Source organism: Bos indicus, chromosome 23 (genome assembly GCF_029378745.1).
Source record: "Bos indicus isolate NIAB-ARS_2022 breed Sahiwal x Tharparkar chromosome 23, NIAB-ARS_B.indTharparkar_mat_pri_1.0, whole genome shotgun sequence".
NCBI lineage: Eukaryota > Metazoa > Chordata > Mammalia > Artiodactyla > Bovidae > Bos > Bos indicus.
Window position 1 is genome coordinate 17,465,234 of NC_091782.1, and position 24,809 is coordinate 17,490,042.

Below are 24,809 nucleotides of genomic sequence, written 5' to 3' on the forward strand. Positions count from 1 at the left end.
CTAGTGGACTATTATCAGCAGGGGTCCCTAATAAGATGATTAAGCCTAATTACAAAGAGCCTAATTAACAGGAGGAAGCCGGTGCTGGAACAGTATCCAGAGGAGAAACGTTCTGAGCTTCGGTTGCCGGGAAACAGGCTCTGGATGGTGGTGAAATTTGGGGCAATCTATAGAGAACGCAGGCAATTAAAGAGAGACCTGGAGGGGTGAGAGAAAGTTTGGGCACAATGTCTTTTAAAGAGGGCCTTTCGGTCTTCCTTTCAATCTTTTAAAAACTGTTATTGATGCTGTCACAGAGGTTACATAAGAAAGACATGTTCATTGCAGAAAAAGGAGGACTTGTTTTTATACCAGATCTTCATTTAGTGAAAGATTTTCCATGATGGGTGAAGGCTGAGTAATTTTTTTAGGGGTGCATGTGAACTGGGTGATACCAAAGTTCCCTCTGGAGGCAAAGGGCAAGGAGGCCTTGGTCTGAATCCAGAACCTGAGCTTGTCCACTAACCTTCTTCTCTCTAAGCGCCGTGTCAGGCCAAGCAGCAAAGTGCATAGTAACTTGGTTCCTGCCCTTTGCGGGGGTCAGTCTCCAGCTAGCAACATGGGCTAAGAATGCCTGCGAGGTGACTTCACAGCTGTGGTTCTTTCAAAGTATTCTCTGGAGCATGTAATTCTGTTTCCCCACCAAACTGGGGCAACTTCCAAGACGTAGACCAGCCTCCTCCGCCTGAATGGGTATTTCCTCCAGGTCTCTCCCATCTCTGGAGTCAGGTCAAGGTTCAGGACCCCTTGAGAACTTGGGCTGTGGGGGCGCCCATACGAGCCTCTGCTGAACTCTTGCCAAGAGTCCCAGGGCCAGCTCTGACGCCCCTCCACTCTGCACCCATCTGCAGGAATGACCAGCTCAGCGAAAAACCAAGGATGCTGAAGTCCTCTAATCACAGCCAGGCATCCTCGCCCCCTCGACATCCCCATGCTTAAGCCTTCTCCACCCAATCCAGCCGCTGACTGGGAGCCACTGCAAACAACAGCTGCCCACACATGGGTGGAGGGTGCGGAGAGAAAGCTGGACCAGGCGCTTTGGTGTCAGTTTGAGAGCCCTGAAGGCCACAGCAACAGCGCCACCCTCTGAGGATTCTAACAGAGCTCCTCCAGGTTTGCCGAGCAGCCCACCCACACCAGCGTCTCTTCTGGGCTCCAGAACTGGCCGTTCTTCCCTTTTCTTTCTGAACTGCTTGGGGTGGGATGGGGTGGAAGGGCAGTCAGGAGTAAAGTCAGAGAAGTGATTTTCAAGGGCCCCTGTCTCCCCCAAATTTAGTCTCCCCCCGAACCCAGTCTTTCCACCTTCCTTCCAGGGCACAAGCCAGGGAGGTCTGACCTCTCTCTAGACAACTGGGAGTCTGGAGTTCAGCCCTTCCAGTTGTGTCCGACTCTCTGCGACCCCATGGACTGTATAGCCTCCAGGCAAGAATACTGGAGTGGGTTGCCATTTCCTCCTCCAGGGGATCTTCCCAATCCAGGGACTGAACTCGCGTCTCCTGTGTCTCCTGCTTGGCAGGCAGATTCTTTACCACTGAGTCACCTGGGAATCAAAGTTTTTAGTCCTATTTCAATGTTTTTTTCTTGTTTAGGGTGGGGGTAGCTTCCAGCCCACAGTTTTCCCATCTTTTTCACGTCATGACACACATTAAAGAAAAAAAAATCACAATTGTTGCTTGGCATGCGGGAAAGAACCAGAGGGGATTTAGGTTCCAGAAGAGGTTGCTCATTGCTGGAGCTGACCCACCCCGAGGCGCTGGCCACCCCAGTCACCCTGGGGGCGGAGGGCAGCCGCGGCAGATGGTTGGGAAGTCTCACCCACTGAGCAAAGAAGCTTGACACAGGCTCCAGGAGGCTGGACGGCCTGTCAGGGTTTAATGGGTAGCAGATGACGCTGGGAATTAAGAGAGGATTGAATTGTTTCCACAGCAGATTAGGGAGAACTCCCACATCTTCTAGCCACACTCAGGGAAGACACCGAGCAGGAAATGATGGAGACAATATTAAGAAACTGGCTCCTTGAGGCAGACAGTGGAGGTGGGGACAGGGAGCCGTCTAAGAGCACCGTGGTACCTGCAGAACAGCCCTCCCCTGAGGCCACATTTGGCCACCTGGACCAAGGCCTGGAAAAGGCACCACTGGGTCCCGAAGGCCACTGAGGTAGTCAGCACCTACTGTGCAGGGTCCCCCCAGGCACCAGAGACACCTTCAAACGAATACCACCAAGGGGCACTGGAGGATCCAGCCCTCTCGGAAAGAGAGAACCTGGGCAGGCTTGTGGAGACGCCAGAACAGATAGGGCTACCGCTTAACAGAATACAGACGCTGACTTCGACTTCACTTGTCACCACAGGCTCCCCAACCTGTTTCCTTGTCTTTTCACCATTCTCACCACATTCAACTCTCTAAGGTGTGTGCTCCTTCCCTCTTATTGGTGATGCCATCATTAATCCACCGGCTTCTAAGACAGTGTACATGCGTGTGTATGTGTGTATCTATGCGTACAAGTACATGTAAGTGTATATGTTCGTGTGTGTGTGCTCAGTAGCGTTCGGCTCTTTGCAACCACATGGACGGTAGTCCACCAGGCTCCTCTGTCCATGGAATTCTCCAGGAAAGAACACTGGAGGGGACTGCCATTTCCTACTCCAGGGGATCTTCCCGACCCAGGGATCGAACTCGAGTCTCTCGTGCCTGCATTGGCAGGTGGATTCTTTACCGCTAGCGCCACCTGGGAAGCCCCATGTGTATACGTATAGGTACAGGTATACATACGTGTCTTTCTCCTGCCATTTGTGTGACCTGTTGTTTAATAACTGCCTCCTCCTCAGACTCCAAACTGCATAAGGCAAGACCGTGTCAAAATCCGTCACTGTCACTTCCTCATCTTAAATTGTTCAATAAATGAATAATAATGGCTACTAGAATGTTCCAGGCAAGAGGCTCCATATGCTCTCTAGTCTTCACAAAATGCCATAAGGGATGGACTATGAGCCCCACTTTACAGGTGAGGAAACCAAAGCCGCAGAGGGCCACGGGGAGCAGGCAAGACTGGATTCCAAAGCCGAGGGGCCACTGCGAGTTGTTGCCTCTGTGCTACCCTCTGGGGCTCTCTCCCCTGCCACACGAGGGTCCCCTGGCCGCTGCTGCCCAGCTCTTAGCACACCCAGGAAGGGAGGAGACGGACAAATGCCCAACAGCGACCAGTCGGTGGACACAGCTGCCCCACTGGCCACGCCCCAGAGGCCCAGGGAAAACAAGCAGCACCGAGGAAAGAACAGGTGCTCTAGTAAAGGGGACACGAGCGACATGCAAACAGTGAGCCCCGGCAGGGCCCTGGCACCTACCGGCATAGTGGTAATTTGCTAAAGGATGACATTTTAACCTGACTGGTTTCCGCAACAGCAGCATTTCCAGAGCAGCCTGCAGACCCACGGGAGAGAAAAGGCGAGAGTCATTCATGGGGCTGTGCATCCTCGGAAGACCAACTATCCCACAAGGAAGATGAGCCAGCATGGCAGGGCCCAAGGTGGGGGTGCTGGAAGGGAAAAAAGGGGAGACTCCCCTATTTGGGGTCCTTCTTCCAGTCAGCACCCAACAGGACTCGTCATTCTAATACCTCCCTTGCCCATGCCTGCAGCTAGCTAGTCATGTCACAGAAACACAGGTGGCAGCCCAAATGCCACGCCTTCCTTGGTGAGGGCCCTGGTGTCAGAGATACGGGGGGGCCTCCTATGAATGGAGGCTGAGTCTCTGGGGAAGGGTTCTGAGGAAATGAGTGGGTGACTTGGAACTGTTTTTGCAGAAAAAAAAAATTACATGTTTCACTATAACTGAACACAAACAGCTGTATTAGTAATAACTGTACTGCACATTGTCCTTCCAGGGAGCCTCACTAAATAACCTATTCAAATCTGCCTCCTTCAGCCTTGTTGGGGTTCTTTAAAAATGGCACAAGCGGAGTTGAGTAGTGGATGGTTTAGGGGGCAGAGCAAGGTCTGGAATCTTGCTACTCCAAGTGCAGTCCATGGGCCAGCAGCCCGAGCATCCTCTGGGAGCAGGTTACAAATGTAGCACCTTGGACCCCAACCTCCTGAACTGCTGTATTTTAACAAGCCTCTCCAGGGGATTCATGTGCGTGGTAGAAGTTTGAGAAGCACAGCTCTGCAGCACTGATCTTAAAAGGTCAAGGGGAGTTTTCCAGTGTTCTAGAGAATCTCTGAAGGGTATCAATAATCTTGTGAGAAGGTAGTACTGGGACATTTGTTTGCTTATGCATTTTCATAAACTTACAAAGCAGGAGGCTAGCTCTGGTATAAGAATCATGTATTTACTGAAGGGAAAGCTGAGGCTAGTGACATAGTGCTCCAGCCAGGGGTCCTGGTTGAGCAGGTAAATGATCAGCTCTGATTCTGGGAGAAGAGTCCCAACATCCTGGCCTGGGTCTGGCAGAAAACTGTGTCAAAAGTGGAAGAATGACACCAGATGGTGTGCAGCAAACATCTCTCTTTGATTAGGGCAGCAAACGGTTCTATGGACATCAAACTCTGATTTCCATGGTAGGGAAGAATGAAGAGCAGAGAATGACAGGCTTTTTTAGGCCAAGTCTTGTTTTAGGAAGGCCTTCTACCTCCACCATTGCAGACCTGTTTCCTGATGTGAATTACAAGACTGCTGAAAAGAAATTCTAGTTTTCCAAGACAGATGTTCAAATCATCATCACTGAGGAACAGATGTGTACACAAAAGTCCAACTGGAGGTTTTCTTGCAGGCTTTCAAATTCTGACCTATTCACTGAGATAAGGAATATGGGAGGGCACACTGACTGGTCATCATCTTATGAGTTGGTTACACGGGACGTGAGACAACACAGGAACTTGGGGAAATGCTTTTCAGAATTTCCACATGAAGAGTATGAACTGGGAAGCCTCCTTTTCATGGTTCCTTACCATCACATCACCTTTGGCCTCGAAGAGAGAGTGCAAAGCAAATTCAGAATTGGTCCCTCCACCTGGCAACGCACTTGAACAGCATAAATTCAGGAGATTCTCCACTGTTGGGAACAAAGACAGGGCACTGCATCAGACAGAGCTCAGTGTCACCAGAAAGACACACTGATCCTAGAGCCAGAGGCCCTTGGGAGAAATCCAGCCCTTCCTACCCAGTTCTTCCCAGGCTGTCAATACCTCTTTGCTGGAGGTCGTGGTTTTCCAGCTCTGGCCAGGGCTTCCATACTAGTGTGGCCCTGTGTGTGTCCTGGGCCAGGGCAGAGACATCCTGGAGTTCTGGGATCTCCGCTTGGAATCGCAAGCCAATGTTGATGCGTCTTTAAATCACAAGAAGAAAAACAACAGTGTGGTCTTCAATTTGAGACCAAAGGTAAATGTCAGGGACTTGAAAATGAAGGAAACCAGCTCCTTCTGCAAGAAGAATGCAGGGGCATTTCCTTGCACTGTGATCTGAAGATTCCAGGCATGACTTTTTCACTGGGATAAAGAACAGCTTGAAGATTGGGGAGAGATGCCACGGGAAGCAAGGGAGAAGGCTGGCTGGGGATTCTTAGCTCCCTAGAGCTGGGGAGGGGCTTCCCCTGTGGCTCAGCAAGTAAAGAATCCACCTGCAATGCAGGAGACCTGGGTTCGATCCCTGGGTTGGGAAGATCCCCTGGAGAAGGGAAAGGCTACGCTCTCCAGTATTCTGGCCTGGAGAATTCCATGGACTATACAGTCTACGGGGTCGCAAAGAGCTGGACACCACTGAGCGACTTTCACAGCTGGGACAGGGAGGGTGCTAATGCCAAGGGACAGCTGCCCAGAACATGGCCAAAGGTACCACTTGACCCAGTGAAACAAATACAAAGTCCTTATTTTAGTTTTGTCCTTTCAGGCCACTTTCACATAAATGATCCCATCAGAACCTCACAAAGGCCTGTGAGGTAAGCAAAGCAATGAGAAGTATTCCTACTTAATAGATGAGTTAACTAAACTCTACAAAGGTTAACTTTATCAAGATCAAATAACAAAATGGTGCTGGAACCAGGTTTCTTGATTCCTGACTCAATCTCCTTACCACTCTACCATCTGGCCTCTTTTGCGTTTACCCAGGAACAGGAAAAAAAAAATTTTTTTTCTCTTCAAATATATCCCCCAACTCAAGTATTCAACAAGCCCATTTGGCGGCCCAGCCAAGAATCTTAGGGAGGGGGTAAAGGAGCAGGGTGGTGGGTGGAGCCTCCTAGGGAGCTAGGTACCCTGAGAGAGATGTCACTGGGGACGTGAAGGCCTGTGGCCCCCAACCAAACTGGCTCATGGAGCTGGAGATGGGGACACTAAGGTTCTCCAAATACGAGGCTCCACATTCTTAATGCCTTTAGTCTGTAGAAAAGGCCTTGAAATACTGGAAATCATAGGGTAACCATCATACTTGAGAAATACCACGATCCTACACTTTCTACAACTTCTTGCCCAGTGGCCACTCGGCCCCCAGAAGTACTAGCTATACTTCTTAAAGCTCCTCCTCCCTTTTCTAGGTTGAGGCTTCTGTTCTAAAGAATAATTGGCTCTTCCTTACGGTTCGACATCAACGGTCTGCTCTCCAGGCCCCGGGGTGACCGTCAGGTTGCTGCCATCGATGCTGTCTGAAGCACAAAAACCAGAGGTCACTGGTCAGCAGAGAAGGTACTAAAGAAACTAAACTAAACAAGCAGTTACCTGAACAGTCATGGTAGGGACCCTCTCCTACCCAAACCACGCAAGAGTTACCCCCGCAGTCCCTGAGGAGCTGGAGTGTGGAGCAACTTGGCTTAGGGTTTCCCCATTTCTTAACACCTGGCTTCCCTGGTGGCTCTTAGGGTAAAGAATCTGCCTGCAATGCAGGGGGCCTGGGTTCGATCCCTGGGTTGGAAGATCCCCTGGAGAAGGGAATGGATACCCACTCCAGTATTCTTGCCTGGACAATCTCATGGACCGAAGAGCCAGGCAGACCACAGTCCATGAGGTCACAGCAGAGCCAGACACAACTGAAGCAACTCAGCCGTACACACACGCACTTCTCAGAGTAAGGAGGGCCAGCTATCTCTCTGGTCTACTACTCTTTTTTTCTTTTCATTAATTTTTTTTTTGGCCTGCACTGTGCAGCTTTCAGGATCCCAGTTCCCGGGCCAGGAGTCACACTTGGGCCCTTGGCAAGTGAAAGCCCGGGGAGTCCCAACCAATGGACCGCCAGGGAATTCCCCTGTTAAGCTTTCTTGTTCTATGACATTCCTCTTGCTCTAGAAAGAGATCCTGCTACAGGCCTTGATCTTTACACCGCGTGCTAAAATGTGGAGGTGTGGTCTTGCCGCTAATCCTATTTGTACGTGTACTTAGTACATTTACTTTGGGTGTTTGAACACGATTCTCCACGGCGCACTTCGACTGTTTTTTTTTCCTCCCTCATCTCAGAGAAACCCTAATGAGCTTTATGCGTTGGTCTCCGCGACTAGACTGTGATTCCCTTGAGGGTAAGTATTCTAAGAATTCCTAGCACGCAGCACACGGTCCGAGCCACCTCAAAGGTCTGTGGGCCACCTCAAAGGTCTGTGAGGTGAATGAGACAAGGGCAGAACGCGAGCCTTAGGGCAGCACCCACAGCCGGGGTGGCGGCGGCGGGGTTGGGGGCGACTCACTGGAGCGGCAGAGCAGCACGCGCGGCGTGGGCGTCAGGGGCGTGAGGGGCAGCTGCGGGTGGGCGCCGGGGCCGTGGCCGGCGATGAGCACGTTGCTGAAGAGCCCCGAGCCCTGGCGCACCGGGCTGAGCATGGGCGGGGGCGTGTAGGGGGGCAGCTCGTGGGCGGGGTCCAGGAGCAGGTGGTCGCCCAGCACCCGTGGGGAGCGCAGCTGGCTCTGGTACAGGGTGGCGCCCGAGTGCGAGGCGGCGAGGTTGGGCGTGTAGGAGGGCGGTGGCGGGATGAAGAGCGGCTCCGGCCGGTGCCGGAACTTCTTCTTCTCTGCTGGCGCGCTCCTGAGGGCTTCCTCGGCTTTGGCCGCGCCTGGCTGGTGCTTCTTGGGAATTTCCTACGACGGAAGAACGATCCGATTCAGATACGGGGGCTTTTCCCTCAGGCCCTTGCCACAGGTTGAGGGGAGGGGGAAATCCGCGTTCTAACGGGAACACGCCCCCCCCCTCCCCCCCCGCCCCGGTCTGACCCCAGCATCCCCTGCCTTGAGAAACGGTCACAGCCATCTCCGACAAGGCGAGATCTGGTGGCCTGGTTAAGGGAGCCGACTTTGGTTTGGGAGGAAATCCCTCATGTCTGGAGACGGATTGGGGGGATGGGGCGGGTAGGAACAGTGGGTGGGCAAGAAAGAATAAATTCACATTCTTTACTGCTTATCACCGCATTCCCATCTGCTGAGTGGACTCCAGCTGAGTGGGCCCTTTAATTCCCCACGGGCTCCCCAGGGACGGGACTTCGGGGACAGATAACACATGTTCTAAGAAGGGGACAGAATCGTCTATTCAGGGAAGCTGGCAGAGGCTGTGGGGCAGGAAGACCGGGGGCGGGGCGGGGGGGGGGGTGGTCAGGCCCCAGCCAAAGCTCCCAGGGCCAGTGACCCACACACTGGGCTCCCCCTTGGAGGTAACTGTCAGGGTGGAGGAGGGCCAGCTGGGATCTCTGAGGCCCCCCTCTCATGTGCTGTCCTAGAAGTAGATCCGCTGACCCTTCCCCCTCACCGCCCTTCACTCCTGCTCCCAGCACTGGTGACTCTCCTCTGTGGCAAACCCTTCTCCTAGGTTGGTTTCCTGTCAGCGGGGTTAGTTTATTTTATTCCAGCAGAACCAAGCATCTTCTGGAAGGAAGATTTGCCACATGGAAACAGATATACTAATAAGTAAACATATGCATGGAAGGAGATAAAGCAGGGCATGCCAAAGCCAAACATAAACAGATTTGGTGTGTGCCAGCATCAGCTCAGAAAACCCAGAGCTGGGTGAGGCTGGAGAGACAGTGATGCTGTTGGGGGGGGCACGGTGGCGGGGGTGCAGAGGGGATACCTGCAGGGAAGTTCCGGGCAGTCTGTGGTCCCCTCCCAGGCCCTGCAGGCCAGCCTGTCACAGCTGTGGTCCCTGGCAATCCTGGTATCCACCTTGGTGCCTTAGTAGGAGGCAGCAGGGGGTGATGGGAAGGGTTGGCCATGGTCATGTGACCTGCCCCAGTCACCCCTCAGCTCTGGGCTTCTCTCCCTCTAACCCCGCTGAAGGCAGTTCTGCTGCCTTCAGCACTTCAGGCTGCCCCTCCTTGTCTCCCCCTCAGTTTCTGGGGTGCCATCCCAGCCCCTAGCAGGGGAGTTTAGGGAAGCAGAGAGGTGGGGAAAGAAGGGGCAGAGGGACTCACCAGGGGGCTCTCCTTAGGCCACAGAGCCCCAACCTGCCTTCTTTCCCCACCTGAGGGCTCCTCACTGCCTGATGCTGAGATGGAGTGGAATGGGGAAAGGATGCCTGTGCCCCCCAACTAGGGGAGCAATCCTGATGCTTTACACCTAGTTCCTGGGTGACTGATGAGGTCAACTGAGGACTCTGCATGTCTTCAACACTGCACCGGAATCCAGACCTCTGACCACAGACAGGGCCAGAGGTCCCTTTGGGGCTCTCTCTCCTTGAGCCTCTGGTTCAATGACAACAGCTCTGAACTGGAACTTTCCAATCCTCCAGGCAAGGCTCTGAGACTGTGGGCCAGGGAAGGCCCCCAGAAGGTCAGACCTGGATATCACCTGGGAGGAAGTATATACAGAATTCCAGCCAAGCAGGGCCAAGCGCTGAGAGGTTTTAAAAGCTCCTCAGAAAGGTGACAGCCACTGAGGAAGCCCACTCCCTTCCCCCTGAGGTCACAGGAGAAACCATGGTTCTGAGAAGCGAAGGGTCTCAGCTGTCTGTACCCCAACTGACTAGGAGCACAGTAGAGATTAAAACCCAGGGCTCCTCCCTGAACATTTTCATCTCTTAATATATTAAGTGTCATGACCTTGCTCACATGTACTCAGTCCTACTTTATGCTTCCACTTCGGCTTATCTCCTCACAGTATCTTTCTCACCCTTGCCACAAAACCGAGTTCATCTCTGCCTTCAAAACTCTGTCTGGAACTCTCCTCATGATGGTCTTCTAACACCAAACGTCCCTTGCCTTGTCTTAGTCCCTAACGACCTTAGCTCTTGGGGTATATTCCCCACCAGCCCCATGCAGGGCAATGCTGCCTTGGTGTCTCTGTCTTGAATTGAGGCAGACCTGCTGCCTGGGGCTCTGATCCCTGTGTCATTAGGAACCTGACTTTCTCCAGCTTCAGGCTGAAAGTTTCGAAAGGGTAGAAACAGTATCTCTCCCACCAAATCAGGCACTTCCTGGGCAAAGAGGGGGCCTGGCGGTGTGGTTTCATCTCTCTCCCTGTTGCTGGCCCCCAGGACCTGCCAGCTGATGGGAATCCTCACCTCCAGAGGTTCTCCATCTGTCTTTTTCCTCTTCTGAGCCTTGATATTATGTAGAGAACCAAAAAGGCTCTTTCTGGACTTTTCTAGTTCTCTTAATTATTCTCCCTATCCTTCTCCTGGCCCAGCCCCTCCTTTATGCCTCCTGGAATCCCAGTGGCCACTTATTCTGTGAGAACAGGTATGACCCAGCACAGCACTTTGTGGGGAGGGGACAGGTCTGATGTAATGAACCATAGGGGTTCCAGACTCCACGGCGGTTGGGGGCAAGGGTGGGGAGGGAAGGAAGGGGAGAAGGAAGGAGACAGAGAGATCTCTGTCCCAGAGCCAGGCTAAGCTGCTTGGGTGAAGCACTTGGAAGCTGAGAAAGAGAAGGACAGTAAGAAACACGAATCTCTTTGCTTTCTTGAGATTGGGGGTGGGTGTCTCAGTGGAATTACTTTGGGAACCTCAATGAATCAGGTCCTCTGAGAGTATTTATTTATGCAGAGGTGATATTGAAAATATTAAGCATCTACTAAGGCTGACCATCAGCATGGATGCCTGGAGGACCTACTGTGCCAGGGGTTTACATCTCTGGTGGATGGATCTGGGGAGGTCTGGAGATCCTGGGGGAGGGACCAGGGAGGGCCCTGGGCAGTAGCTCTTTGTGATCCGGAACAGTACTTCCATATTTTAATCACTGTGATCATCAGCTGAGTTATCACCTCTGTTTTTAATCCAGGAACATCTTCGGTTCTCTCAGAATCTAATCTGGAACGTGAGCCTGGTAGAGTACTAGGCATTTACTGGGTAGCAGGTAGATTGGAAGCAGATAGGAATTCCCAGGGTAGCCACAGGGGCTCAGCCCCAAGGAGCCATGTCACGTCTGAGCTCTGGCTGGTGGCCCGGGCAGATCTGTCCCCATCTCCAAGAAAGCAAAGGGATGTCCCCACCTCAGGCAGGTGGGGTGGAGCTGCAACTCACAGCAGGCGGGTTGGGGGCAGCCCCTTGGGGCGAGTGTGGGGGAGAGAGGGTCATCCTCACGAGCACGGGCATCTCGTCGTCCGACATCGAGCTGGCTGGCTTGTCTCTGGCCGAGGGGGCGGCAGCGACGCTGTTGGCGAAGCCCTGAGAGCTGGGCTTGGGCGGGAGAAGCTTGACAGGGACAGACACGGGCATGACCATAGGCGTGAGGCTTTCCGCCTCGGGAGGGAGCTGAGGTGGCGGCGGCGGAGGCGGCAGTGGCGGCTGGGGCTGAGGCGGAGGCGCCGGGGCCTTCTCTCCTTCCTCCTACACAGACAATAAAGGCTTTGATCCTGGGCTCAGAGCAGCTCCCACAGTGGGGCATGCAACTTCGCTCTCCCTGCAACGTTCCTGGACATCACGCGTGGGTGACAGAGAACCACCTCAGGGCGGCTTCCTTCCCGCCACCCTGAGTCTCTCGGCTCCAGTGATGCCCATGAGCAGTGAACAAGGCACTCTATTTTCTACATTAAAAAAATCCTGACCACTTGTATATTCAAACAGACAGTGAAGAAAAATTTTTGTGTGGTTGTCATTGCTTTTAACGAAAAGGATCTGGACTTAGAATCAGGCAAAAAAAAAAAAAAAGAAGGAAAAACCCCACATAAGCTCTCATGTAGGACCTTTAATTCTTTGGGCTGCAGTTGACTCATCTGTCAAAGACAAAGATCTTTTAACTGGCATCATCAAGAGACGGAGTGACCTGGATCACATCAAAGTTTTTGGTGAACAGCAAGTTAATCTCATAGACTTAAATTAAGATGCAAAATATTCAAAGAATCAAGAAAATTCTTTTGAGTTTTAACCTAACTCTAAAACTGCGTGGATAGTTCACCACAAGCATATCCTGCCTGGATAATCCCGAGGGCATTTAAAGGTCTCTAGACTCTAAATGCTAGAGTCTAACACTGGTGCCCCAGTGAATAGAAAATAATGGCTGGGAGCCTGGTGGTCACACTAGCTCTCCCTGGCCACTGACTACTGATCTGGAAGGCCTAAGGGACCCTGGTCTTGAGTGCTTCATGCAACAGAAGTTAAAAACAATATTGCATCTCCATGTTTTCTTTGCTGTCTTCTCCAGGACGCAGAGAGGCTGGGATCCCCTAAAAGGATTTCTACCACCTCAGTTCTGGATTTTTGTTCATGGTGCCAGTGGAAGTGGGGACTGTGTGACCTGGCTGGCTCCCAGCATCAAAGCTTGAGCACTTCTGTTAGGGAAAGACTACGCCTCTCCAGGTCCCCCAGGTGGGGCTCATATTACTCCATCTGACGGCAGCAAAGCAAAGCAAGCAGCACATGGCCTGGAAAGGATAGGGGGTGGATTCCTGCTCACCTGTTTGAGGCTGGGGGAGGCCCTCATCCCCCCATGGGACCGCATGTGGCCATTCAGGGCGGGCAGGCTCTTGAACTCCTTCAGGCAGATGGAGCATGTCAGCTTGTTCTTGGCATCAAACTGCTCCCCAAACACTCCTTTGGGTTGGCCACTGCTCAAGGGTAGGGCCAAGTGGAGAGGACACGCACATCAACGAAGGGAAACAATGACTCATCACAAGGCCACATACCCCACAATGAACCCGTTTCATTCACCCAGAGCTCCCACGGCCATGGCCCCTCACCAATTCCCTTCAGAGAACTGAGCCCAATTTGCAGATGGAAAACGGAGGCTCAAAAGTAAGAAAGGGTATGCTTAAGATCATGCAAAAGATGAACCAAACATCCTTCTTCATTCCAGGCCTTCACGTGCTGTCTTTTTTCCCCACCTCTGGCTTACTACCCTTCTAGAAGCAGGGTGCTTGGGTCCTCCTCTTCTAGAAGCCTTCCCTTAGAGATATGAGTCTCAGTCCACTGATTAAGTCTTCAGATTACACGTCTTAAGTTTGTCAGGTTCTGGCTAAGTCTTTAATGATTTACAAGACCCACGAGGGGAGAAAGCAAGACTGTACTATTTCACTCAAAGCTTAGTTCTATGTCTGGCACACAGTAGGTACTCAACAAACACTCACCAAATGGATAAGAGGGCAGAACATGGGCTTTGGAGTCTATGCCAGCACCCCTGCTTTCTTGATGTGCAAACTTAAGCTCTCTGAGACTCAGCTTTCTCATTTGTAAAATCATAATGATAATAACAGTTAACAGTGGTTGAGTGCTTACTACATGCTAGGCACATGGTAATCACACCCACCCTCACTGAGTTACTTTTATTAGACATGATATGGAGTGATGGTAAGTGGCTCAACCACAATAGCTGCTATTATTGTCCTTATAAATTTTTTTGAGGAACTGACTTTGAATTTGGAAATGAATCATGAGACAATCCAGGAAAACCTCCCAGTCCCCCCGCACGCCAACAAGCCTCCACGCATCCATCCTACCTTGACTCAGGAGACCCTGGCTGGGCTCGGCCATCAGGTAGGTGCATCTAATTTTGAGCAATGCAGGACACCAGAAGAAAGAAGAAAAAAAAACACATGTTTCTGACAGGAGGGGTCCTTGAGCAGTGGGAATACCAGGGCCTGCCCTTCTAGGATTCTTCCCTCTCTCTGCCTCATGGTGACCGGGCTCATAGCTACTCATACCCTTGCCCTTCCGCACCTGAAACTTCCAGTCTTCTTTCCCTCGATGCTCCTGGGCTTGGGGCCACACCCCTGAGGATGCCCCGCCAGCCACAAGCCCACTGGGACTCAGTCCCTCACCTCCTTTCCTGTCCTTCCCGTCCACCCCTCTGTGCGTGGACAGACTCCATTCCCAAGAGAGACACAGAATGGAGAGCTGGATGATACAGCCTCACACAAGGAGACCTCCTGCTGGAATTCTTTTTAGCCTGGGCCATGTCATCTTATTCTTGTATTCACAAAGGCTCTCAGTTACTACTGGCCTGAGTCCTAAACAAAACAGGGTCAAAGGGAGTTCATCTCTGGCCTTCAGCCTCCATCGGAGCCCTCTCTTCATCTACCCTGGTCTTATTCAAGGTACCCTCCTCCCTTGAATCTGTTGTCACTTGAGTGTAGCACTTGGAACACGCCAAAACATGAACGGTGCCCAGCACACAGTAGGCAATTTTATGATCAAATATATTTGGGAAACAATTAAGAGTTAATACCTGTCACCTGCAGGCTGACTCTGATCTGCAGACATAGTCTGCTTGGCTGGACTGTTTTTAAAAACCCTGACTATGGATATCATTAGTTGGCGCATTGGCCCTCCAGTCCACACAATCCATACCAGGCCATTCTGCTTATTGACTTTACCTGCCTGGATCCTGTGGGCAGCTAAGGTTTCTCGCCTCTGCAACTACATGAGGTATCCCCTCATATTGATTTCTCCCAAGAACCCACTCCCCTCCCCCGAGCAATGTCCACTAAACATTCTATGGAACTCCTATTCTAAGCAATAGACTTTGAGAAATGCTGTCACAATATGGTCTCCCTCCCCAGAAGGGAACAATTTCATAGGAAGTCCCCTAAGGATTCAGATCTAAGGGGACAAGACCACTCCCACTGTGTGGTCCCTGGGCACCTGATGAGGCCTTGACCATGACATGCATCATTTGGGACCTGATATATATTTTGGCCACCTCTTTAGTGAGATTATAAGATCTACGGGCAAAAGACTGAGTCACAGTTGATTTCGTATTCCACAGTGTCTGATTAACGTTTGTGGAATAAAGAAAAGAACGGAAGTATCAGAGAGGTTTGGAGGACAGGACTAGGCACTGCACTGGACTCAGCTCTGGTTGGCACGCGCGCACCCTGAGATCCCTGGATTAACGTCCACTCTGAGGATACCTGGGGCCACACGGCACTGGGAGACAGCTGCTGGTGCTGAGACCCCATGTTGTTGAGGTGGATGCTGCCAGGGGACAGGAGCGGCCGGTGTGGGAGGGCACTGCTGGCCCGGTTCAGGTCGGAGCTGGCTGCGTCTCCCATTCCTGTATCTGGAGGTCCCAGGTCCCCGTGAGAGCTCAGCATGGCCTGGGCCTGCCTGTCGCCTGGATAAGTCTTGGGCTGACCATCCTCAGGCTGCTGGTGCTGAGGCAGGTGGCTCTGCTGGTACACGGGGTGGCCGTAGGGCTGCTGGGGCTCCTGGTAGTAGTACTGGGGCATGGAGCCCAGCTGAATCAGCTGGACTGCGTGCGCCTGCTCTGGGGTGTATTGATGGGGGTCCCTATGATAAGAAGAGGGCTGTAGGTGCATCTGGGGCTGCTGCGGCTCTGGCAAAGGCTGTATCATGGGTGGGGACTGGTAATACTGAGGTATCTGCATTGAACCCTGCCGTGGCTGCGGCTGCGGCTGGGGCTGTGGCGGGCGAATCTGCTGTTGTGGCGGCGGCTGCATTTCTTGCATGGACACCCGCTGTTGCCCGGCGTGTGTCTGTTGCTGCGGCGGGTAATACTGATGCGGCTGCAGCTGCTGCATGTGCTGAGATAGCATCTGGGGGGCCTGCAGCGACTGTCCGCCCTGCACCGGCATTTGGGCCAGCGGCTGCTGGTAGTCGTAATACAGGTGCCCTTGGCTCGGGTGCTGCCCGACCTGGAGAGCCGGTTTGGACAGCCCACCAGTGAAACCAGGGTGAGGCTGCTGGGACGCCTGCTGGTAGCGGGACGGGAGAGCCGCTGCTGGGGCCTCCATGGGCTTCTGGGACAGCAACTGGCGGAGGGCGCTGTCGGGCGCTCCATCCATTACTGCTGACTGGGTGTGCAGCACCTGGGCCATATTGTTGACCTGAATTCGCAGGTTTTGGTTGGCAAACACCTGGGTGAAAGAGTCTAGCTTGTGCAGGACACCGCTGGTGAGCTTCTGGGTCCGGATCTCGCTGGCCTGCGAGTAGGTGTACTGGTAGCCATCGGTGGGCTCCGCCTGGGCCGGCGCCCCCCACATCATGTTCGAATTGGTCAGGTTTCCACGTAGCTGGACATGGTTTCCAGGCCCTGCGTGGCCTCCCCACCCTCCCTGCCTCGAGGTATCCACTTGGCCAAGGTTTTTGGAGCCAACAGCCAAGCCTAGACCATCCCGAGTGTCTTGAGGGAAGTGGGGGGAGATGGGTGATGCCTGAGGGGCATCCATTCCAGCCCCGGGCACTGTATTCCCATAGCTGTGGTTCAGCCCGCCGTGGACGCCAAGTGGTGGCTGTTGGTAGAAAAGGTTCTCACCACCGTGGGCCACATGATTGGTCTTGTATAGCTGCTGGTCTCCCATGGTGCCTGCCCTGGTTGTGAATGTCCAGCCACAAAACCATACAAAAAGGTCAATGACACACACCCGAAAGGACTGAAACCCTGAGAAGCAGAGAGAAAGCGTCCACACTACTCCACGGCTGACATGTCCGTGACCGTGGCTGCAGCCAGGTGTTCCTGTTGGCCTCTACCATGCATGTGCAGAGCGAGGGGTTTTACATCCTCACCCGGGCTAAGGGACGGACCAAATGCCGCTGTGGTGAAGAAATGCTGCTCACACCTGCAAGACAAGTTGCAAAGGACAGGAAAGACTTACTTGGCTGTTTTGCAATGAGCAACTGTATCTACCACGACTCATTAGAGAAATAAACACACAACGGGAGCCTGGATTAGAAATAGCCAGTTTCATACACGCCACACCTTTACACTGATTCCGCAGATCTTGACCCTCACGTGAGATGTGAACTCTCTTACTTTCAAGCCATTGCTCAACGGCTCATTAGTTCATCGATTCATTAATTCATTGTTTTGCTCACTGATTAATTCATCCGTTCTTCTGGGACCCTGCTATTGAACGCCTAGCACTACTGTAGGGCCTAAAAGGATATGAAGAAATTTAAGACACTCATAAATCAATTCATCTGGTCAACAAATACTTATTAGACACAGACATTTACTAAGTGGAAGACGCAATGCTTAAAGGAATGATTAAGACATGGGCCAGATCTCGAGGAGCTTACAGTGGAAAAAGAAGTTGGTCACATGAATAACTACAGTACAAGGAGGAAAGAGATGCATGTATAGAAAGGGAAAAATAACAGATATGGAACTCATAGGCTGGAGGGTATATTTCTAGCAGAAGAACAGTTTCAAAGAAGAGCAGTGCATGTCAGTACACAGCTACCTGATCCTTGGGAATCCCTGCTCAAAGAAACATCTGGGCACAGTGCTGATCACCTGGCCAGAGTCTATGATGTGCCTGGACTCAATAAATCAATAAATAAGTAGATAAACAAATAGGCTGAGCCAATCAAGTTCCCTCTCTTAGAAACATGAACTAGGGGGTTTCCCTGGTGGTCCAGTGGTTAAGAATCTGCCTGCCAGTGCAGGGGACATGAGTTCGATCCCTGATCCAGGAAGATCCCACATGCCACAGAGCAACTGGGCCCCTGCGCCACAACTACTGAGCCCACACTCAGAACGCTGAAAGTGAGACACTCTAATAAATACGTAGTAAATCTTATTTGCAAGCTAGGTGGTTTCCAATTCTTGTTTTTCATTAGGAAGGCCCAGGAGAATTAAAATACAATTGTCAGTGATAGATCGCTATGTGATTTTTGGTACATAACTCAGAAGCAGATCAAGAACACACCACTTTAATAAAACTCGTATTTTTTATCTATTAGTTTATATGAATGAGAGTTTTCAGTGTTTACATCTATATAAATGAAAAATGGAAATATAATAGATGCTGGTCTGTGTCTCATATCTCATGCAACAAATAGTATTCTTCCATGGACAGATAAGCAAAAACAAGAAACAAGAAACAACCCAGCACCAGCAAGAGCCTACCTCTGGATCTGGGTGACGACTGCATGGGTGGCGGGGTGCTTACTCTGTGATAACCCGAGTCGCACACTCGGACTTCATCACATATGTATATGTTGTGCCTCAATTAAAAAATGACTTAGCCAAAGCATGGAAGCAAGCTAAATGTTCATCAACAGGTGAATGGATAAAGAAGACATACACACACCCACACACACCACACACACACACAAATATAAAGGAATACTACCCATCCATAGAAAAGAACAAACTAATGCCATTTGCAGCAACATGGATGCAATCTAGATTGTCATACTGAGTGAAGTAAGTCAGAAGGAGAAAAGCAAATATATCACGTATAAGTGGAATCTAAAATATAGCACAAACGAACCTAACTACAAAAAAGAAACAGACTCACAGACACAGAGCTCAGACTTGTGGTTGCCAAGGGAGGAGGGTGGGAGAGGGATGAACTGGGAGTTTGGGGCTGGCAGATGTAAACTATTACATTGAGAATGGATAAACAACGAGGTCCTACTGTTTAGCACAGGGAACTATATCCAGTCTCCTGGGATAAACCATGACGGAAGAGAATATTTTTAAAAGAATGTGTAAAACTGAGCCACTGTGCTGTACAGCAGAGATTGGCACAACATTGTAAATTAATTATACTTCAAACAAAAAAAACCCCAACACCGCAAATAAAAAAGTGTATTTACTTGAAAAACAATTAAAAATTACTTTAAAAAGTCTCCAGCATCACCATCTAAGGTATATTTTCAATATAATTTTAGTTTTTATGTGTATTATTTATCCAAATTAGAATATACTTTATGCTATCTTGATCAACTGCACACTTTTAATAATCATTATAATGATAACTCAAACAGGAAGAAAATTTTAGAACTTAGAACTTTATGATTTCAGGAAATTTTAAAAGTTTTAACTTCATATAAAGTTGTTACAAAAAATTAGGACAGAGAAACAACTGATAGAGTTTTAGGGACAAAAACATATTACATTAGCATAAAATTCCACGGGGGAAGTGAAACAGAAATAAAATTTCAGGAGAAAAAGGAACACTGACTATTAATGAAGAACATGTTCATGCATTTTTAAAATGGATGATGTGGGTATCAAATTCCATGGTGTTTAGATTCCACTGGATAAATTTAAAACAGTGATGTCATAGTTTTACTTATAAATATCAATGTTTACAGTGTACTGGAAATTGCATCTTCTGCAGACATATGATAAAAAATGTAGATGTAAACTTAAAAATGTGTGAGGGGGTAAATGGTTTTACAATATCCTTTTATGGAGGATTTTAAGCAGGAAGTTTTTGAAGACCCTCCCTCCAACTGGGAGCAAATCTAAGTTGGTCTCTGTCCCTTTCTGAATAAGAGATGGAGATGGACAAATTCAGGGTGAGGCATTTGGTTTGGTGGAAGGGAGGAACAAGGAAAGCAGTGGGGTAGGACAAAGGCTGGGTAAACGTGGCTGGAGCAGACCCTGAAGATGAAGTCTTGAGGACTCCCAGGGACCACCCCCTAAGAGGGTCTGACCTCCTGATCAGCCTCCTGCTCCACACCCCCATTTCCAAGTTCAAAGCAAACTCAACATCTTCTCCCCACAAATGGATGCTCCTCCAAAGCCCTTGGGACTTCCCTGATGGTCCAGTGGTTAAGACTCCACGCACCCAGCGAAGGGGGCTCAGGTTTGATCTCTGGTCAGGGAACTAGATCCCACATCTGAAAAAAAAAGATCCTGCAGGCCGCAACTAAGACCCCTGAGTGTTTGTGTGCTAAGTCGCTTCCGTCGTGTTTGACTCTGTGTGATCCTCTGGATTCTAGCCTGCCAGGCTCCTCTGTCCATGGGATTTTCCAAGCAAGAACACTGGAGTGGCTTGCCGTGCCCTTTTCCAGGGCATCTTCCCGACCCAGGGATGGAACTTGTGTTTCTTATGTCTCCAGCATTAGCAGGTGGGTTCTTTACCGCTAGTGCCACCTGTGAAGCCTAACTAAGACCCAGCACAGCCTAAATAAATATTTTAAGAAAACAAACCAAAACAAAGTCTCACCCTTGACTCTTGCTTCCCCCTTAACCAACCACCACGACCCATCAGTTTACCACCTAGTATTTTCTGAACTTGATCCATCGTCCTCTGGTTCCACTACCAGCACCCTAGTCCAGGGCACTGTGGTTATCTTCCGCACCACCCCCAGAGCATTCTGATTGGTGGTCTCCCTGCTTCCAGTCATGTCCATTCTCCACACAGCAGCAGCAGATCTTTCCGAAATGTACTGTGGTAACATCATCCCACTGTTTAAAACCTTTCCATGGCATCTTTAGTACCATTTAAAATTACAGTTTAAAATAAAAATCATAACAGGGCTGACAGGGTTCCCCATGGTTTGTTCCCAGCCTCAGGATATAACCCTTTCCTCCTTGTTCTCCCCACCAACTCCCTGTCCACATTCCCAGTCACTCTGGTCTCCCAGACTGACCAGGTTCCATGAATCTGCCAAGCTGTCTCTTACAACAGGGCCTTTGCACATACTGCCCCTCCCCAGTTTGGAGAGCTTTCCCCTTCCCTTCTCCACCTCTTTATCCAACCAAGTCCTGGGCACCCTTCGGTTCTCAGCCCAAACTATACTTTCTTAGAAAGTCTATCCTAACCTCAACTCCCAAGGCTACATCAGGGTCATTTCTTTTATGTTCTCATAAAACCATATCCCTCTCCTTCAGACCACTCTTCTCAGCCTGTAACTGTATTTCCACCAGTGTAATTATTTGATTCACGGATCTTTTCTTACCAGGGCAGGGACCATGTCGTTTTTTTTGCCTATTATGACCAACCTAGATAGCATATTAAAAAGCAGAGACATTACTGTGCCAACAAAGGTCCATCTAGTCAAGGCTATGGTTTTTCCTGTGGTCATGTATGGATGTGAGAGTTGGATTGTGAAGAAAGCTGAGCAATGAAGAATTGATGCTTTTGAACTGTGGTGTTGGAGAAGACTCTTGAGAGTCCCTTGGACTGCAAGGAGATCCAACCAGTCCATTCCGAAGGAGATCAGCCCTGGGATTTCTTTGGAAGGACTGATGCTGAAGCTGAAACTTCAATACTTTGGCCACCTCATGCAAAGAGCTGACTCATGGAAAAGACCCTGATGCTGGGAGGGATTGAGGGCAGGAGGAGAAAGGGACGACAGAGGATGAGATGGCTGGATGGCATCACCGAATTGATGGACATGAGTTTGGGTAAACTCCGGGAGTTGGTGATGGACAGGGAAGCCTGGCGTGCTGTGATTCATGGGGTTGCAAAGAGTCGGACACGACTGAGCGACTGAACTGAACTGAACTGATGATTCTATTCCCCAAATCTACCATAATTCACAGTATATGGTAGGCCCTCTGATAAGAATTTCTTGACAGAGGGGTAATATTATTGAATGAATGAATCAATAAATGGAAAAAAAATTAAGAGAACAATGATCAAGTGTCCTGGTGAACTGATATACAGGAAAAGATATTCAGTGTAGGCTGAGCGAATATTAAATCCTCATAAAGAACGATTATATTTTACCTGGTCCTGATGGACACACAGGGTTTACAGAGCTGAGAGGACCAGCAAGGGTATCCCACCTGTGGGAAGGTGCACAAAGGCAGAGATCAGGTGCAGGGGTCCATGCTGAGGCTCCATGTCCTTGTGAGGAACTCACTGATGATCAGGCTAAATTTGTATGGTCAGGGATAAATTGTGGGGGTCTTAAAATGATGTTCAGGGACATCCCTGGTGGTCCCTGGGACTCCAAGCTCCCAATGCAGGGGGCCCAGGTTTGATCCCTGGTTGGGGAACTGGATCCCACATGCCACAACTAAAGATTTTGCATGCACAATTAAGGATCCTGCGTGCTGCAACTGGGACCCAGCACAGCCAAATAAATGAAAAGGAAAAAAAAATTATGTCCAGCAGTGTTATCCTGTGGGCATTAGCCTTGGTGATATCAGAATGGCCTGCCTGGCTTAAACCTCACCACGTAACCTTCCTTGAAAGCCTTGCACCACGGCACCTCCCCCAGGAAGAATTACTTGCTGAAACTCACCAGACTCTAACCATGATCTGACTCTGTGTCTCTCCATTAAACACCGTGGGTGGAAGGGAAGCCAGATCATTTTATGTCTGTTGACCTGTCTGCTCTGTTGTGTTCCCAGACTGCTGCGCAAGAGGGATTACTTGGTGTTCTGAGCTACTGTATCCGTTATTTGTGGATAATTTCAGAACTGGGAACGTAGTTTATTTATAAAGAACCCTAGAAAGCAGAAAACACTAGAAAGTCAGAGGCGGGGCTCCCAAAGTGTTTTTTCCCAGGCCAGCAGCATCAGCATCACTTGGGAACTTGTAAATGCTGATTCTTTTTCTTTTCCTTTAAATTTATTTTTTATTGACATATAGTTGAATTACAATGTTGCACTAATTACTACTATACATCAAAGTGACTCAGTTATACATTCTTTTTTCATATCCTTTTTCATTTTGGTTTATCACAGGGATTATAGATTATAGTTCCTACTCTGCTTTACAGTAGGACCTTGTCATTTCTCCATTGTATATACACCAGTTTATGTAAATGCTGATTCCTGAGCCTCACCCAGACCCACTGAATGTCAGGGGTGGGGTGGGGTGGGGCCCAGCAGTCTGTGCTTTTTTTAAAAAAACATTTCTTTTTTGCTGTGTCGTGCAGCATGCAGGATCCCAGACCAGGAATCAAACCTGAGCCCCACCACCCCCAACATTGGGAGCACAGACTACCAGCCACTGGGCTGCCAGGGAAGTCCTGGCAGTCCGTGTTTTAATGAGCCCTCCTGTTCGGTCTGATGCCCTCTCAAGTTAAAGGCTGTCTGTAACTTCCAGACCTAGAAGAGCACCTGACTCAACAGTAGTAGGCAATCAAGAATCATATACTCTGTGTAATGGCTCTAGGTCCATCCACCTCAGTTCAACTGATTCACATTTGTTCCTTCCTATGGCTTAGTAATATTCCACCATATATATGTACCAAAACTTCTTCATCCATTCACCTGTTGATCGACATCTAGGTTGCTTCCTTGTCCTGGCTATTGGTGGGAGGTAAGCTCTAGAGGGAGGGGATATATTTATATATATGTGTATGTGTGTATATACACACATATATACAGCTATGACTGATTCACATTTTTGTACAGCAGAAACCAACACAACATTGTAAAGCAATTGTTTATTGCTCAGTCACGTCCTACTCTTCTGCAACCCCATGGGCTGTGGAACGCCAGGCTCCTCTGTCCACAGGATTTTCCAGGCAAGAATACTGGAGTGGGTTACCATTTCCTTATCCTCCAGTTAAAAAATTAATTGAAAAAAGTGAATACAGATATCATAAAATGGGAAAAAAAAGAATCATATACTGAATGGAAAAGAGGAAAAATGACTTCCCTGGGGAGATGTATTGAGGTAACGGCAAAACCATATGCTACTTATTTGATTAAGTTTATATATTTTTGAATAGATACTAAATTCACATGGTTCAAAATTCAAAAGGTATGAAAAACATACAAAAGGTATAAGAGCATACAAAAGAGTGAAAATAATCTCAAATAAATGCTTGACAATGAAATGAAAAGTTAGAGCAAATTTTTTATAAAGGGTACTTCAGCCAGCCAGCACCCCTCCAGACAATCACTCAGGTTTGTATATTCTAGAGACACTTTATGCTCATACAAGAATGCTTGTACATAGCCCCACCCCTACCCCATTTATACAGGCAGCAGCACACAGGGCCCACAGTTTAGCATCTGGTCAAATGTTTCTAAATAAAACATTTAAAACCTGGAAACTGTTCTTCTTGGTGGATTAGTCAATCCCACAGGACTGTTCTAATACTAACTCAAGATTCAGGTCTTTATTATTTTGCTAATAAGGTCACTGCTTTTCTCATTATGTATTACACTTCCTATTGGGTAACTGGCACCGGGAACTTTTTCATTTATGAATGAATTAACAGAACAACTGCTTTCACATTTCTTTGGTCAAGTCCTTCCTTAGAACAAGACTCCTGGATTTTGGATTCAGCTCAACAAAAATGCTGCCTGCTCAGAATCTGAGATGCTCACTCTGATTCCTCTGAAGCATTAGAGTCAAATGACCTGCTTTGGTGTTATGCCCCCATTGGCTGCCCAGTCCTTCTAAGGCAGGGACAGCATCCTCTCCATTTGGGTTCCCAGAGACACTCATTGAGCTGCAATGCCAAGTCAGACAAATGAGGCCTAAAGCACTTCCCCCCCAGATTCCTATGCCTCTTTTCCCAGGGTGCTAGAGTGCCAGAGTCATGGAATGCTGTACATAGTAAGAAGGCTCTACGGAGATGTTTTAGCACAGGGCTTTTCTGTACAGGGCCAGAGAGTAAATATTTTCAGCTTTGTGGGCCATACAATGTCTGTCACAGCTCTGCGGTTGCAGTGTGAAAGCAGCCATAAACCATATATAAATGTGTGGTTGTGTTCTAACACAATTTTATTTATGGACACTGAATTTTATATAATTTTC

The 24,809-nt window shown here is 49.4% G+C and overlaps 1 protein-coding gene across 18 annotated transcripts in view; it reads right to left on the reverse strand.

Annotated features, from left to right (window-relative positions):
* Positions 1-24,809, reverse strand: part of TRERF1 (transcriptional regulating factor 1) — a 209,617-nt gene that overhangs the window by 25,558 nt on the left and 159,250 nt on the right. For 14 of the 18 annotated variants that reach the window (XM_070777995.1, XM_070777987.1, XM_070777994.1 and 11 more), the window contains 9 exons: positions 15,288-16,955; positions 13,875-13,921; positions 12,836-12,986; positions 11,464-11,769; positions 7,703-8,090; positions 6,607-6,673; positions 5,223-5,362; positions 4,986-5,089; positions 3,384-3,459 (listed from right to left, as the gene is read on the reverse strand). In XM_070777995.1, the coding sequence (XP_070634096.1) occupies positions 3,384-3,459; positions 4,986-5,089; positions 5,223-5,362; positions 6,607-6,673; positions 7,703-8,090; positions 11,464-11,769; positions 12,836-12,986; positions 13,875-13,921; positions 15,288-16,697 (2,689 nt within the window). In that variant the 5' untranslated portion in view covers positions 16,698-16,955. The remainder of the gene's footprint in view (positions 1-3,383; positions 3,460-4,985; positions 5,090-5,222; positions 5,363-6,606; positions 6,674-7,702; positions 8,091-11,463; positions 11,770-12,835; positions 12,987-13,874; positions 13,922-15,287; positions 16,956-24,809) is intronic. The other 4 variants (XM_019986093.2, XM_019986098.2, XM_019986099.2 and 1 more) reach the window with 2 other exon arrangements.